At 41.1% G+C, this 16,244-nt stretch overlaps 1 protein-coding gene across 1 annotated transcript in view; it reads right to left on the minus strand.

The window, feature by feature from the left end:
* The window catches only part of LOC121435517 (heat shock transcription factor 2 binding protein), a 78,468-nt gene that overhangs the window by 34,207 nt on the left and 28,017 nt on the right, over positions 1–16,244 (minus strand). Inside the window, exons 6-7 of the mRNA XM_041634910.1 lie at positions 9,562–9,679; positions 2,600–2,703 (exon numbers count right to left, since the gene is read on the minus strand). Coding sequence (XP_041490844.1) covers positions 2,600–2,703; positions 9,562–9,679 — 222 coding nt within the window. The remainder of the gene's footprint in view (positions 1–2,599; positions 2,704–9,561; positions 9,680–16,244) is intronic.

Here is a 16,244-nt window from a genome sequence, read left to right on the forward strand (position 1 = left end):
ACTGTACAGATCAGAAAAGTGAAGTTCTAACAGATTAGATCAGTTTACCAGTACGAAAGTTTCAATTCACATCTGTGTAGTGAGTCTAAAGCTGCTCTCTTTAAACACATCAAGCTCCGTAATGGGATTATATGATAACACAGAAATTGATTTCTAAGAGTTAGCAATCTCTTTGCTTCAGACCTTTGAAAAAATTATTAATCCTGAGCAAAATAGAGAACATTTTCACAAATTGAATCTACTTAATGGTATAAGAGTATAGACAGCCAATCTTCAAATTCTTTCCTGGTCAGAGGTCAAGGGGTCAGGTCCTAAGAGGAACAGTGCAGTCACCAAGCACAAGCAGCAAAGTTTCTCAGGTAGCCAGTGTGCTCCTGTTTCCTACTTCACAATAAAACACACTCTCAACTTTCTAATCTGCAGGGCAGGGCTGGGGAAGGAGCTCAGTAGCAGACTTGCTAAGCACCGCCTGCAGTTCCAGGTTACAGTACTAGCAACAACAAAAGCCAACTTAAACACACATTAAATTAACATTTAAAATTAAAACATTTAAAATTAAAGTGACATAAAATAGAAAGTACACAACTCAGTGGTTAAGCATCTGGGACTTGAGTCCAGCATGTTTTGTTTGACTTTACAAGGAATGCAGCTAAAGGCATCAAGTGAGATGAGTTGCAATGGATCTCAGGGTTTGGATGTGCTTGCTGTGTTCAAAGAACAAGGAACGGTCTTCAAGGTCGAGAAAGTCAAACAGCCCCAGTAGCAAAGTGGTTAAGAAACCTTAGGAACCACTCTATTGTGTCAAGGCAGGTAGTCTACGGGCATAGAGAGCACCCAGGAGAGAAGCATAAACTCAGCCGAGATTCTTACTCGCCTCACAGACACTTCAAGGCCAGCAGTTATGGCATCAGAGAACACAACTCATAAAGGCTGCTGGAAGGTCACTGATGCAAGCAGAGCCAGACATATTGTCTGAGACAAAAGTCTCTGCAAAACCAAGCAATGCCAGTTCCAATGGCTGCTAAAGTAGACCATCTCCAGAATGGAGGTTTATAGCCCTGTCCAGTGCCTGCAGAGCAGCTAGGGTAAGGTACAGGGTCATGGAGCAGGCAGTCAGGGTTCAAACCCAACTCAACTGCCACACAGCTGCTAACCTCCAGCAAGCCACTTGGCCTCCTCATCTGAGAAGGAGGCAATAATGCCTTGCCTTACGGAACACTGACAAAATAGATCAGGGTACATATGTGGTCCATGTAGAGCGGCAGCAGCTATGGCTCAGTTGGGACTTCCTCTTCAATTATCTTCTCCCTAAGTATCTCCCCTAGTCCTACAGGCTAGTACTATGGATCTGCACACAGACACTAAGTTCAGGAATCACCTAGTTCCATGATGCATTCTCAAGAAAAAAAAAAGCTGTTTAGTTGAGTATTCAGGCTTGGGGCACATGGATCTAAAGTCTATTTAACCAGCCTTTAAGCTGTGGAACCCTAGGGTTTCACCCTACTCATATGTTTACAAGATATATGCTACTTTTTGAAGGATCCTGACAGAGGATGCACTGTTGTCTGAGACAGAACTTCTTAGTCATAGCTACAGCCAGAATGTCCATGTTTGTGCTGGCTCAAGATCCATGAATGAGACAGACTTTGCACATGACATAGACTGCATTTCAGCGCAGGGACTCCAGGCTTAGAGAACCCACATCTCTTCACATGAATAGTAATGTGCCTGATCTGTCCCCTAGAGTTATATATCTTCATGACAATGGTGCCAAACACATTCTGCTCTGGTAGGAGAGAATACCTCTACACTCACTGCAAGGATGTCCACTCTACATACATCCTTCAAATGCCCTAGGACAAACAGACACAAGAGAATTACCTACACACCTGGGCTCCTGGCTTAGAAGATTCAATATTGCTAATATGTCAATTCTCCCCTAAATAAACTACTGATTCAACAGACACCCAATAAAATTTCTAAAAGGGTTTCTTGTTTGTACTAAGTGACACATTTATTCTCAAATTCATGGCAAAAGTCTTAAAAACAGTCAAAACAACTTGGAAAAAAAATAGTGGTGAAGGTAAACAAGAAAGGAAGCACTAAGGTAAGATTCATTTTATTTACAATTGAAGATATATCCATATGCAACTTCATGGGTCTCCTATTTCATTCTGCCTACACTTCTGACTTTTCCTTCCATGTCCACCACATATCTACTATTCTGAAGGAGAATGTTTGTGCTGTTTTATAAAATGATCTTTGTTTCAAAGGTGACAACTAAAACTAAAACCTATAGTTGAGAAACATAATGAGGAACTACTAGTATACCAGTTGGCTTTCTAGAGTAGAAAGTTATTTGGGGAGGAGCAGGGATTTGAGAACCCAGTGTCTGAGGGTACCAAGGTTTAAAAGCTGCCACCACAAAAGAATATTCTTCCTCTTCCATCCCCAGAAGCCACACCAACAAAAGAGAAAAGTTATTTTTAAAGAGTAAACATTGTAAGAAAATGGTTCCTGATTTCTAATACACCAATACCTCCTCCAGTTGGGTTAGCATATGACTGACTATACAAGAACATAGCAGAATACTGCTTACCATTCAAAAGCCACCGCAGCAAAGGGATAAATCCAGGGCTCTCACTGATGTATTTCAAGCCTTTTGAATTGATGCTCACATTGTATAGAGACATCAGCATTAGACTGAAATGCAAAAGAATACAGTGCTGACTTTATGTGTTATCCACATTGTATTTCATCTTGAATCATTCCCTAAAGGACCTAAACATATTTACATCTCACATGTCCAACTATAACATATAGGTAGAACAATTACAAAGCGGAAACCATGTTTAATGGTTTAATCTGCAGAAGGAATAAAGGCAAAACAGAAAACAAACATGTTGCAAGACCTGTGTATTGTTAATTCTGTGGCCTTAAAGTACTTAGTTATCAACCTGGATTCCTTAGTAGAACAAATCTTCTGTAACAGAAGTATTCTAAGAGGTACCTTAATGTTTAAAAGGAGAAAAAATGTTTTAAATGGAAGGGGATGATCTTGGGAAGCCACCCAGTAACTCTGCTTAATGAAATGGAAGCTGTCTCCTTTCTAGGGACGAGACCTGGGACAGGACAGAAAGCACTCCCTTGCTATTCTTCAGCCTGAAAAGAAAGTGATGCAAGAGACCACCTTCGTCACCCTAAAGCAATACCTGCTCCATGAGCACCCAGTACTAGAGAACAAGCCAGCCAAAGACAGAAAGATACCAGAAACAGACACAGGGTTACTCATCCTCAGCTGAATCCCAAAGACAAATCGACACCACTGACCAAGTCTAAGGCATAGAAACAAGTTTCTCCTCAAAGACTGCATGCACTATGAGAGAGAACTGGTTAAGATGTTTAATCTCACTGGGTGCTGGAGATAGGACCCAGCGCTTCCACACTAGGCAATGTTCCACTACCCTACACACCTATCCCTGGTCAGATGGTTTGTGACAGAAACCTACAGTTGGAGGTCTACTCATTTTTTAAAAGGAGCACAACAATGAAGTACATTTTTATACAGCACTGGGGCCCAGTTCCAGGACCTTGTGCATACTAAGCAGCCAGATGCTCTCCCACTGAGGCAGCCTCAGTCCTGATAATTAACTACTTAACATAATTATTTAGATGTGGTGTCCCCATCCCTGCCAAGTAAGAATCTAAAACTGTGATTTACAAGTGATGGGGTCCTAACATACTATCTGTATGCTAAGGCTCATCCACTGTGTAACACAAAGAGAACAAACCAACACCAGCCCCACTGATTATAAATCCACACACACACAGTGCTTTGAGCATGTTTTTTGGAAAGGCAGTTGTTATAGTCTGGACCATGTGGTAAAAGCCTAGATGCCACCCTGTGGCAATACTAGGAGGTAGTGGAATTTCCAGAGGATGGGGCTGAAAGGAAGGGTCATTAGGGGGTTCTGGAAAGGAGTGACTGAAAGCTGAGTGTAAAGGGCTCCTCACCTGTAGTGAGGATCCCCGACAAGTGTCATGGAGTAGGGTTCCAGGAGAGGACTTGTTCCTAAGTGGACACTTGGTTCTCAGCTGAAGGCTCTAGCCCAGGTCCCAGTTGGGTTGCCAGACCAGTAAAGGGAATAAATACCCTTACCCTGTGTGGAGCCTAGGTAGTAGATACCGTGTATGACTGAGAGGGGTTTCAGAACATAATAAACATGCATGAAGGTCAGAAGAGAGCAGGAGGGAGGACAGGGCCATTTCTACTCAAGAAATGATGGACTGTAAAAATACGTCACAGAGTTTGAGCTGCACCTAGTCCCTGCTCCTTGAAGTTTCTATTCTCTTTCCCCCACCTGACAGTGTCCTCAGTGTTACCACCTAGGTGGATATCAGTGGAAGTACTGGTGAAGTCTCAGGGCCTTCACAGTAAACTTCACAGCAGCTATGTGTCCTGCAGGAAAGCCAGGCCACCTTTGTAAGCAAACCCACTGAATCACATCTCCCTTGCTTTCTGGAGTACAGGTCTCTCAGCCACATGTGGATTGCCATGCGACCTCTTTCTCAAGAAAGCTCTTATCTGCCAAAGACAATAAATATCTCTGGGTTAGTCAGGGTGAGGACTGCTGTTTTTGTTATCTGTTTGCTTTAAGACTGGGTCTCCTGTAGCGTAGGCTGGCCTTGAACTCTCTATATAGTTGAGAGTGAACTTGAACTTATGTTCTGATTCTCCCACCTCTATTTCCAGGGTGTAAACTACAGGTGTATGCCACTGTACCTGATTTAAGTGATGATGGGGTTGGCCTCCTGTGTACTAGGCAGGTCCTCTAACAATTAGGTCATAGCCTCAGCCTCAGGACTGTACTTTAAAATGCTTCTAGAAATATTTCCACAAAGTATTTTAAGACAATAGCAGTATCTGAGAAGCAAGCATGAAGACAAAATGACAAAGCCCACTATCCAGGGAGTGTGTTGCTTCTCTCCCATGTTGTCAACTGAATAACACCTTTAAAAGGCTGGAGAGTTCCACATGTCTAACAAGAAGCAAGAGTTTTGGTTGCCTGTTTTCATAAAGAGTCAAATGGAAATACCAGTGTCACACGAGAGCAGGGGGAGAAAAATTCAGGAAGTAAACAAATTTTTTTTTCTCTTTGGAAAGTTCCTGAAACTCAGGAAAGCCTCTCCTGGAATTATATAACAACCACTGGAGGATGAGCCGCACTGCCTGCTAGCTGTGTGAGGAACTGAAGGAAAACAGCTTCTGTGAGTCATCACTCAAGCTGGGGTCAGAATTTCAGTGATGGAGATGCCTTTGAGTCATACATGTTTCAGTAAGGAACCTCAATAAATTTTGGTTCACTAAAAGTTAGACTTGGTATAAACGTTAATTTGTCTGTTGTCAGTGCCCTATCTGAGCTAAGTATGCTCACATCTCACCCCCAAAAAAGTAACAACAAAGCCATCTGTGTTACAGTTTGGCAAAGAATCTAGCTGCATTCTGCCCCGATAATGAGGACTCAAAAGCAATGGAATTGTTTGGTGGAGGGAATGAGAAAGTATAACAGCATTCAGTTGTGACGTGATTTCTGACCAATGATCTTATCTACTTTGACAGTTAAAGTGAGTGGCAAGTAGAACAGAAAGATATGATCTGATCCAAAAGCATGAGGAAAAGAGAAAGCTACCTGGGAATGCTACGGGTTTTTGAAACCTCAAAATCCAACCCTAGTGACACATCTCAACCAATAAGGCCACACCTACTAATCCTGGCCAAACAGGTCCACTAACTGAGGTCACATATTCAAACATACGAGGCCAATTTCATTCAAACTATCACAACCACTGAGCTATTTCTCCAGCCCAAGATTTTTTTTTTAGAAGTTTTTAAAGAAGGTTTTACATGCAAAAACCAGCAGCTAAAAGAAAACCGAACCCATCTCTGGGCCTGAGGCACCAATTCTGAAAGTGAGCAGCTTTTGAAGGTAAAGTGATAAGAGTAAAAGACCCAGGGGAGAAGTGAGTCACAGAAGAAAAAAAAAAAAAAAAAAAACACCTCAGCACAGCACAGCAAAGGCCCTATTCAAGAGGACTTAGGCTGCTAGCAAAAGCAAAGGGAGGGGCTGGAGAGATGGCTCAGAGGTTAAGAGCATTGCCTGCTCTTCCAAAGGTCCTGAGTTCAATTCCCAGCAACCACATGGTGGCTCACAACCATCTGTAATGAGGTCTGGTGCCCTCTTCTGGCCTGCAGGGATACACACAAACAGAATATTGTATACATAATAAATAAATATTTAAAAAAAAAAAAAACAAAGGGACTTCAGCAGAGAGACTAAAAACCCTAAAGAGAAAAAGGCAAGCAACCTACATAGAAGACAGCCAGGCACATGAGGAAGCCACCTGAGACTAGAACATGCCAATGTCACACACGGGATTAGAAGCTGGTTGTATACATGCAGAAAAAACACCCAGCTTACTGGTATTCCAAATCAAGGGGGGGAAGTGGGTGGATGGCCTGATGATACATATTTTCTATAGGAATAAATAACAAAATGCTGACAAGATGGGAGCATCTTACAGGGTGGTATGGCTGCCCCTTCTCAAAGATCTCACTTCTGGGGAAATTCCTAGAGGAACTCACACGTAGGTCCACAGGAGATATTTACCAAGTGTTCACTGTAGCAGCATATATGCAGAGAAACAAAAAAAATACCCTAAATATTCTCTTAGGCTGAGAAAGGTGATCCAAATATTAGGACTTTTGCAATTTTTGAGACCCCCCCCCAAAGAAATAAATAAGATCCATAGTCAAGTTTTAACACTACCATAAAGAAATCTACGTCCCATTACAGCACACATTGTTCATGCACATAGACATGTCAGTATAAAACACCAGTGCAGACTACAGTGTGGTTCACACAGGATGTCACAGTACACATAGCTCTTACGTCCACTGAACACAACTATAGATTCTGAACAGAATGCATGGAGCAGCTACTTAAAATCTTTGATAGGGAACCAGCAAATGAGCTGAGGCAATGAGAACAGAACATGAAGTACCACCTAACCATCGCTTCCATTGGCCTGCACTCAGACTGCACAGAAGGCTCTAGCTCAGTCTTAAGGAGAAGAAAAGAGGGGAGGTCTAGTGGCAGCCACAATGATAGAAGGAGCTCCAGGCAACTCATAGCTGCGGAAGGGAATGCTTCCCCATCTTGAAGATCTCAATAGCTGCAGACAGAGTTAAGTAGAAGGCACAACAATACTTTAGGCCACACCACACCTCAGCATTCTAGATGGGAACTAAAAAAGGAAGCTTTTAGCCGGGCAGTGGTGGCGCATGCCTTTAATCCCAGCACTTGGGAGGCAGAGGCAGGCGGATCTCTGAGTTCGAGACCAGCCTGGTCTACAAGAGCCAGTTCCAGGACAGGCTCCAAAACCACAGAGAAACCCTGTCTCGAAAAAGCAAAAAAAAAAAAAAAAAGGAAGCTTTGGGGGAATAACAGAGCAGCACAGGCATCATGGAGAGTCAGCCATTCAGGAAAGTGACCCCACAGTACTATTATCTGTAAATTTCAAGCCTCACCTCAAGCTGGGCAAGTGTGGACCTCATCATACACAGCACTATTCCCTGGGTCTCCCACAGGTCCCTGGCAGGCAGCTCCACTAGCATGGGAAACAGCAGGTAAAGGCATTCTAGATATGGGGCTGATACTGAAACAACACTGCAACTTGTAACTCAAATCCAACTGAACTGCTGCATTTTCCAAAGGTTTTAAACATGAGGCTTCTAACATAATATTCCCAATGCCCAGGATGCATCCAAAATTATTAGAATATAAAGAGAAAAAGAAACTATCACTACATGGGAAAAGAGACACCAAGGCCAAGAGGACACAGGTGTTGGAAGTATCTGCCACAGACTTTAAAGAGACTAATGAACTAAATAAGATAAATCTGCAACACGTAAGATTTCCAACACACTTGGAAGAATGTATCACAGGAAAAACCCTAATACCCTCTAATTATCCTGCGATTGGGGCTATATGTCAGCACAGGAATGCTTGCCTTGTGAAAATCACTAGGTTCCATTCCCAGGACTGCTCCCCAAAAAAGAAAAAAATATTTCCTGGCCTAATCTCCAAGACTATATTTACATCATACTCTGATAAACTTAAATTACCTTCCTTGCAAACGAGTTTCTGCAGATGCAATCAATCACCGTTACTAATCAACAGGCTCTGAGCTGATTAAAAATGTTTATCTAATATGCCTAATCTAAACACATGAGCCCATAGAAAGCAACAGAGGAAGTTTGATACACACTTTGATGGATAATCATTATCAACTCAACTGGATTTATAATCACTATGGAAAAGCAACTCTGAAAATGTTGCCAAGAAGGTTGAATTGAGAGGAGAGACCACCCTGAACATAAATGGTACCATCCTATGGTCTGGGATTCTAGACTGAAAAGAAGAATAAAGTAGACTGGCGAGATGGTTCTTTGGGTAAGTATTTCCCACTAATTCTGGCTGTTTTGTATTCCTTGGAGCCCACATAGAGGGAACTGATGCCTATTAGATGTCCTCTAAGCTCCACATATATACTATACCATGCACACAAATTCATGAGCACACATGTGCACAAATATAAATAAGTAAATAATTTAAAATAATTTTCAAAGGAGAAACAGAGCTGAGTACCAGCATTCTCCCTGTTTCCTGACTATGGATGTCATGTGACCAGCTGCCTCACATTCCTGCCACAACGCCTTCCCTTCCATGAGGAGCTATACACTCAAACTGTGAACAAAAACAAAACCTTCATTCTTTAAACTACTCTTGTCACAGTAACCAGAAAGGTAACAAATACAGATGTCAAGTATAAAAGGCTGTGGAATGACAAGGGGCCATGTGAGAAAGATGCAATGAAGCCCGGACAGGATTCAACTGGCCACCTAAAAGACTAGAACAAGGAAGCAGACTCTTCCAGAGCCTACTCACAGCGTCCTGCTGAGCACCACCTTGATTTTGACCTTATGTGATGCCCAGCAGAGGACCTGGCCAAGTTACCTCAGATCCTGACCTACAACACTGTGAGATACGAAATAGAAGTTTGTTGTGATTTATTAAAATGATTCCGTAAAAAATAGCTACAAAATTTAGTACCTGGGTAGGAAATTACGTCAGAGTTCATTCTGAGGCCACTAGAAACATGACCCTAAAATATTTAGGATCCACTGATCATTCTAAGGGGTAAATGTTCCTTTTCTTGATTCATTTTTTTTTCCTGAAATACTGTTTAACCCAATACTCAGCAGGCTAAAGCAGGAGGAACATGAATTCAAGGTCAGCTTGGGCTACACATCAACCCTATCTCAAATAAAATTAGATAAAATATGACCTAAGATATAACACATCCTTTAAATTCTCAGGCAATTTGTTTCCTATTTTTTAGAACTACTACTAAATCAACCACATTTACTTAAAGAGAGGTTCCATCAGCATATTCTAGGCACTGCGCAAGTTGAGAAACTGTGAGTTACTGTCTACATACACTTTGAGTTTGGTGCACTGGCCAGGCTTTAAGTCCCCCAGCAGCTGCAACATGGTGTCCAAGAGCACCCGACTGGAATTCACCAAGAATTCACGACCACATGCAATGGCGGCAACATCTGCAAAAGACAGAATAAAGCATCAAGACCACAGGTGCAGCACAGAGAGCACATAACGGTGGACAGAGAGAAGTGACTCTACCAGTTTTCCACTAACTTCCACACACGCATCATGGCGTGAACACACCTTCATTCTCACTCTACCTATCTCTTGTCTTGCTCACACACACACACTAATAATAATAATAGTAATAATTAATGATAAATAATAAGCTTTTTTCTAAAAGATCACAGGTGCTTCACAATCTGAAAAATTCTGATTAGCAGATAGTATATTCCCTGACTACAGACTCAAAGAAAGCAGCATTTAACAATGGTGCTGTTCAATTGATGCAAAAATACTAAATAAAATACTGGCAAATCTAATTAAAGAACACATCAGAACCATCATCCACCATCATCTGGTCAGCTTCATTCCTGAGATGCAGGGATGGCTCAAATTACGAAAATCTGTCAACGTAATCCACCATATAAACAAACTGAAAAATAAAAAATACATGATCATCTAATTAGATACCAAAAAAGCTTTAGACAAAATACAACGTCCTTCATGATAAAGGTCTTGGAGAGAGAAGGGATACAAGGAACATATCTAAACATAATAAAGGCAATATACAGCCAGCCACCAGCCAACATCAAACTAAATGGAGAGAAACTCCCAGCGACCCCATTGAAATCAGAAACAAGAAAAGGTTGTCCACTCTCTCCATATCTATTCAATATAGTTCTTGAGGTCCTAGTTAGAGCAATAAGACAACAAAAGGAGGGGCTGGAGAGATGGCTCAGAGGTTAAGAGCACTGACTGCTCTTCCAGAGGTCCTGAGTTCAATTCCCAGCAACCACATGGTGGCTCACAGCCATCTATGGTGAGATCTGGTGCCCTCTTCTGGCAAGCATACATGGAAGGAATGTTGCATACATAATAAATAAATCTTTAAAAACAAAAAGACAACAAAAGGAGATCAAGGGGATACAAATCAGAAAAGAAGAAGTCAAACTCTTACTATTTGCTGATGATATGATAGGTTATATAAGCGACCACAAAAATTCTACCAAGGAATTTCTAAAACTCATAAACATTTTCAGTAATGTAGCAGAATACAAGATTAACTCAAAAAAAAAAAGTAGCCCTCCTGTACACAAATGATAAATGGCTGAGAAAGAAATCAGAGAAACATCACCCTTCACAATAGCCACAAATAGCATAAAATATCTCGGAGTAACTCTAACCAAACAAGTGGAAGACTTGTGTGACAAGAACTTTAAATCTTTGAAGGAAGAAAATGAAGAAGACACCAGAAAGTGGAAAGATCTCCCGTGCTCTTGGGTAGGTAGAATTAACATAGTAAAAATGGCAATCTTACCAAAAGCAATCTACAGATTCAATGCAATGCCCAGCAAAATCCCAGCAAAATTCTTCACAGATCTCGAAAGAACAGTACTCAACTTCATATGGAAAAGAAAAAAAACCCAAGATAGCCAAAGGAATCCTGTACAATAAAAGGCATCACAATCCCTGACTTCAAACTCTACTACAGAGCTACAGTACTGAAAGCAGCCTGGTATTGGCATAAGAACAGACAGGAGGACCAATGGAACTGAAATGAAGACCCAGGTATTAATCCACATACCCTCGAACAGCTGATTTTTGACAAAGAAGCAAAAAACATCAAATGAAAAAAAGAAAGCATATGGTTCTGACATAACTGAATATCAACATGTAGAAGAATGGAAATAGATCCATATCTATCACCATGCACAAAACTCAAGTCCAAATGGATCAAAGACCTCAATATAAAGACACTGAACATCATAGAAGAGAAAGTGGGAAGTACACTTGAAAGCATTGACACAGGAGACCATTTCCAAAGTATAACTCCAGTAGCATAGACACTAAACAATAAATGGGACCTTCTGAAACTGAAAAGCTTCTGTAACGCAAAGGATATGGTCAATAAGACAAAACGAGAGCCTATAGAATGGAAAAAGGTCTTCACCAACCCCACATCAGACAGAGGTTTGATCTCCAAAATACATTAAGAACTCAAAAAATTTGTCATCAAAAGAACAAATAATCCAATAAAAAAATATGGAATACAGACCTAAACAGAGGAATCTAAAATGGCTGAAAGACACTTAAGGAAATGTTCAACATCCTTAGTCATCAGAGAAATTCAAATCAAAACAACTCTGAGATTCCATCTTATACCTGTAAGAATGGCCAAGATCAAAAACACTGGTGACAAATTATGCTGGAAAGGTTGTAGGGTAAAGAGAACACTCCTGAATTGCTGGTGGGAGTGCAAGCTGGTATAGCCCCTTTGGATATCAGTGTGGCAATTTCTCGGAAAATTAGGAAACAACCTTCCTCAAGACCTAGTAATAGCACTTTTGGCTATATATCCAAAGGATGCTCAACCGTGCCACAAGGGCATGTGCTCAACTATGTTCATAGCAGCATTTTTTGTCAATGCCCCTAGACCAAAAAATGGATAAGGAAAATGTGGTACATTTACACAATGGAGTACTACACAGCAGAAAATATTACATCTTGAATTTTGCAGGCAAATGGATGGATCTAGAAAACATCATATTGAGTGAGGTAACCCAGAAAGACAATTATCATATGTACTCACTCATAAGTCGTTTTTAAACATGAAGCAAAGAAAGCCAGCCTACAAATCACCATCCCAGAGAACTTAGACCACAATGAGGACCCTAAGAGAGACATACATGGATCTAATCTACATGGGAAGTAAAAAAAGACAAGATCTCCTGAGTAAATTGGGAGCATGGGGACCATGGAAGAGGATTAAAGGGGAGGGGAGAGACAGGGAGGGGAAGCAGAGAAAAATGTAGAGCTCAACAAAAATCAACCAATCAATAAAAAAAATATACATTTATTGATTAGATAGATAGATAGATAGATAGATAGATAGATAGATATACAAAAAAAACAATGGTGCTGTTCATGGAGCTGACATGATGATGAATGAGGACCTGACAACTGTAAGAGCTACTACAAATCAGAAAGTGATGTCATAAACCATGGAACAGAGCACTGGGACCTGGGTGTCTACAGCATCCTGCCCCAGAACACCATACCAATAGATATCTGGTCCAAGCAGGAAGTGGGACTGATGATCAGTCTTAGCTGAGATCAAGTATTAAAAAATCCTTCAAGAATTGACTAATGATTTCTAACTATGACATAAATGGGAATCATATGTCAAAGGTAGAGCATGAAAACAATCTGAACAGACTTTCCTAAATGCTTTTCCCTATTGTGATCAGCAAATACCTTGTTACATACTTCAAGCTCTGCAAATGGGTGTGGAGACCAGACCAAGTTATTATACTGTCCCAGGGCTAGTACAGCCAGTACTAGCCCTACCAGTCCAGTATCTACACATAACTGCAAGTATTTATCAGCAAATATTTGTACACAATACTTATACAAATAAGACTCATACAAATCCCAGTATACAATGTGTTCTCTCTACATCTCCTCTCTCTTCCCTCTCTCCCTCTACCCACACCTGTGCATCAGGATATAGCTCTTAACTACTGCTCCAATGGCATACATGCTGTCAAGCTCCCTGCCATGATGATGATGGACTAATCCTCTGAAACTGTAAACAAGCCCCCAACTAAATGCTATCTTTTATGAGTTACTGTGATCATGGGGTCTCTTCACAGAAATAGAACAGTGACTAAGAGAGGTACCTAATCTCAAGACAGCCTTCTCTGCAGCTATCCTGGAGCCAAGTTCTTTACAGAACAGAGAACACCACATCAAGATTTTCTGCGATTCATCCATAAAGGTGAAAATTCTGATCTGCCTTCACCTGCAAAATCAACACTCAGAAGGGTCTGTCTACCAGGACTGAATGAAATCCCAAGTTACCTCTCCCACGTCTTAAACTGAAATTCACAGACCTATGTAAAATCCAGATGCAGTCCTGCAACATTACTGTGTGCAGTTTGCATTTGATCCTGCACAGTATACTGACTATGGGACTTCCTCGCTGATCCAACTACAGAGAAACACAAGTTTCCAACAAAAACTCCGCTTCATTGTGTAGGGTCAGCTCCACTAACTTAAGTGTCAGCAAGAAAACACTACAAAGCCAAAACATTGCAAGACAATTAGAAGAATTCTATAATAAACTGAATATTATAAGTGACCAATGCCAATTTTCCCAAGTTAGCAAGACACTTAACATGACTGAGTTATTATCAAAGAGGTCAGAATCATGCCCATGGAATACCAAAACCAAAAAGCCTTTGGTGATCTCACAATATCAATTAGCAACCACCTCTCTAGCAACCAACCCCAGAACATAAAGTTTTTAATCTTTATGAAAAGTCAGGCAGGGTCATAGGGGATGACTTCATCTCCTGCAACATCTACAAACATTTGTTACACTTGTCTGCTATGCCCACACAATAGAGTGGCAGGAATATCACAAACCTCCTACAGCACGCAGTACTCCTACAGCACCGCATGCCAGTGCCAAGTGGGAAACATGCTGTGTGCAAGACTCCTGAAAGAGCAGTGTGTACCAGAGCCTGTCCCTGCTCCAGAAACCTAGGCTTGTCACAGAACAAGTAAGGGAGGCTGATTAGGGAGAGATGGCAGACAAATACAGAAGGAGGGAGGAGAGTAAAACCACAGTAAGGTGTCTGAAAACACAAAGAATCTCACACACACACACACACACACACACACACACCTAAACATATACATACACAGTTTAAATGAATTTTTTCCACCTGGACTGACAATGAGTGTCCCCCACCCCCACAAGAGCCTTGACTACCTGACAAAAGCCCAACACCAGTCATTAGAAACCCTCTTTGATCCAAGAGATCCAAAAACATTATAGGCTATTGCTGTTTTCCTTGATTGCCCCCCAGAGATAGAAAATAAATCCCTAATGCTGAAGCTACCATGTACTTTGGACACAGAACCCAGAAGATTCAAGCAGAATCTTACCTGAAGGCTTCCTCCTTGGGGGACTGGCTTTATGTTATCAGAAAATACCATGCAGCTTCCAAAGGAAGGAAGCAACCAACAGCCCTACCCAGCTATGATAGCTATGAACCCCAACAATGACGGGCACAGCAAGATATCCCTAAAGGGGCTTAGTGGTACCTATTGGTACTTAGTGGAACTGTCTAAATTGGACTTAAGGTCCACTCAACAAAAGAGAAATCATGCTTGGTACTGAGAACCTAGCCAACTACCTGGGGCTAGTAAAGTCATGGGTCATGGAGAAGAAACTTCTTTACTAAACCTGCTATTCTAACTACAGTCTTAAATGCTTTTCCTTATACTCACACAGAAGTATAACTCTCATCCCTTATCAAAGAAACTTCTCTTTCTAACATGTGGAGACCATTATAGTCAAATGCAGTTATGGAGCCCAGCTCCAGGTGCTGCATCAACAACAGAACTCCTCTACCTAAGGATCAGGATCATTGTAGAAAGGAGGGCAGAGAATATAAGCGCCAAAGGAACAGGAAGTTTGCTGTGAGATTAAGTCTCCTAGAAATGTCAAAGAAGCTATGCCCATGAGTCTCACCAACATGACTGCCTAAACCATACCTGAACAAGAATGACACCCATAGACAAGCTAACAGGGACATGGGGAAGCTCACAAGACCTCAACCCTAAACAAAGAACTACAGGTAACTAAGGAATGCTGGAGTAGGAGAAACAGTAGGAAAGAGCACACCAATTAGTTATCCAACACCAAATGGTCACCCCTGAAAACATACATACAATTAACATTATACAAACTGAGCAGTTTGTATTTATATATTTGGAACACACAACACACATACACACACACACACACAAATTATTAAAGAAAAATAGACTAGGTTGGAGAGATGACTCAGCTGTTAAAAGGCTGACTCAAAACCAAAAATATAAGAAAAATAGATCATGAATTTAAGAGAAAGCAAGAAAAGGTAGATGGGAGGGTTGGGAGAGAGAAAAGGAAAGGGGGAAATGAAGTAATTATATTATAATCCCAAAATTTATTTAAAACTGAAAAATGTAATGTTAGAGCTGGGGCTGGAGAACGATGATGGAGTCTGCTTGGCATTTGCATACATGAGGCCAGTCCCAAAATTCAATCCCTAGCAACATGAAAAAGAATTAATATACAGAATTTTTAAAAGCTGGGCATGGTCACAAATTTATAATCCTAACATTTGAGATGCTGAGGAAGAAGGATTCGATGTTCGATAACAGCCTGGGCTAGTGAGTTTGAGGCCAGCTTAGACTACTTAGTAAAACCTTGTCTTAAAAAAAAGAAGAGAAAAAAGGTCACATTGATAGGGCAACGATTACCAAATGCTACCTAAAATGCATAGCTAGATTAGGAGGCAGGGTATGCACTTATGATTTATGAGTCTACAACAGTAGGAAGAGTAGGCAGAAAAGCAAGTTTTCTACTTGTGAGTTAGGTGAGTCACTCTTCACAGATCACCATTCTTTCATTGCTTTATTGCTCAGGCTGCCCTACCCCGAACAATCCCTCACTTCACATGT

The sequence above is a fragment of the Microtus oregoni genome, unplaced genomic scaffold (genome assembly GCF_018167655.1).
Source record: "Microtus oregoni isolate MIOR12 unplaced genomic scaffold, Mior012 000046F_ref0000063, whole genome shotgun sequence".
NCBI classification, from domain to species: Eukaryota; Metazoa; Chordata; class Mammalia; order Rodentia; family Cricetidae; genus Microtus; species Microtus oregoni.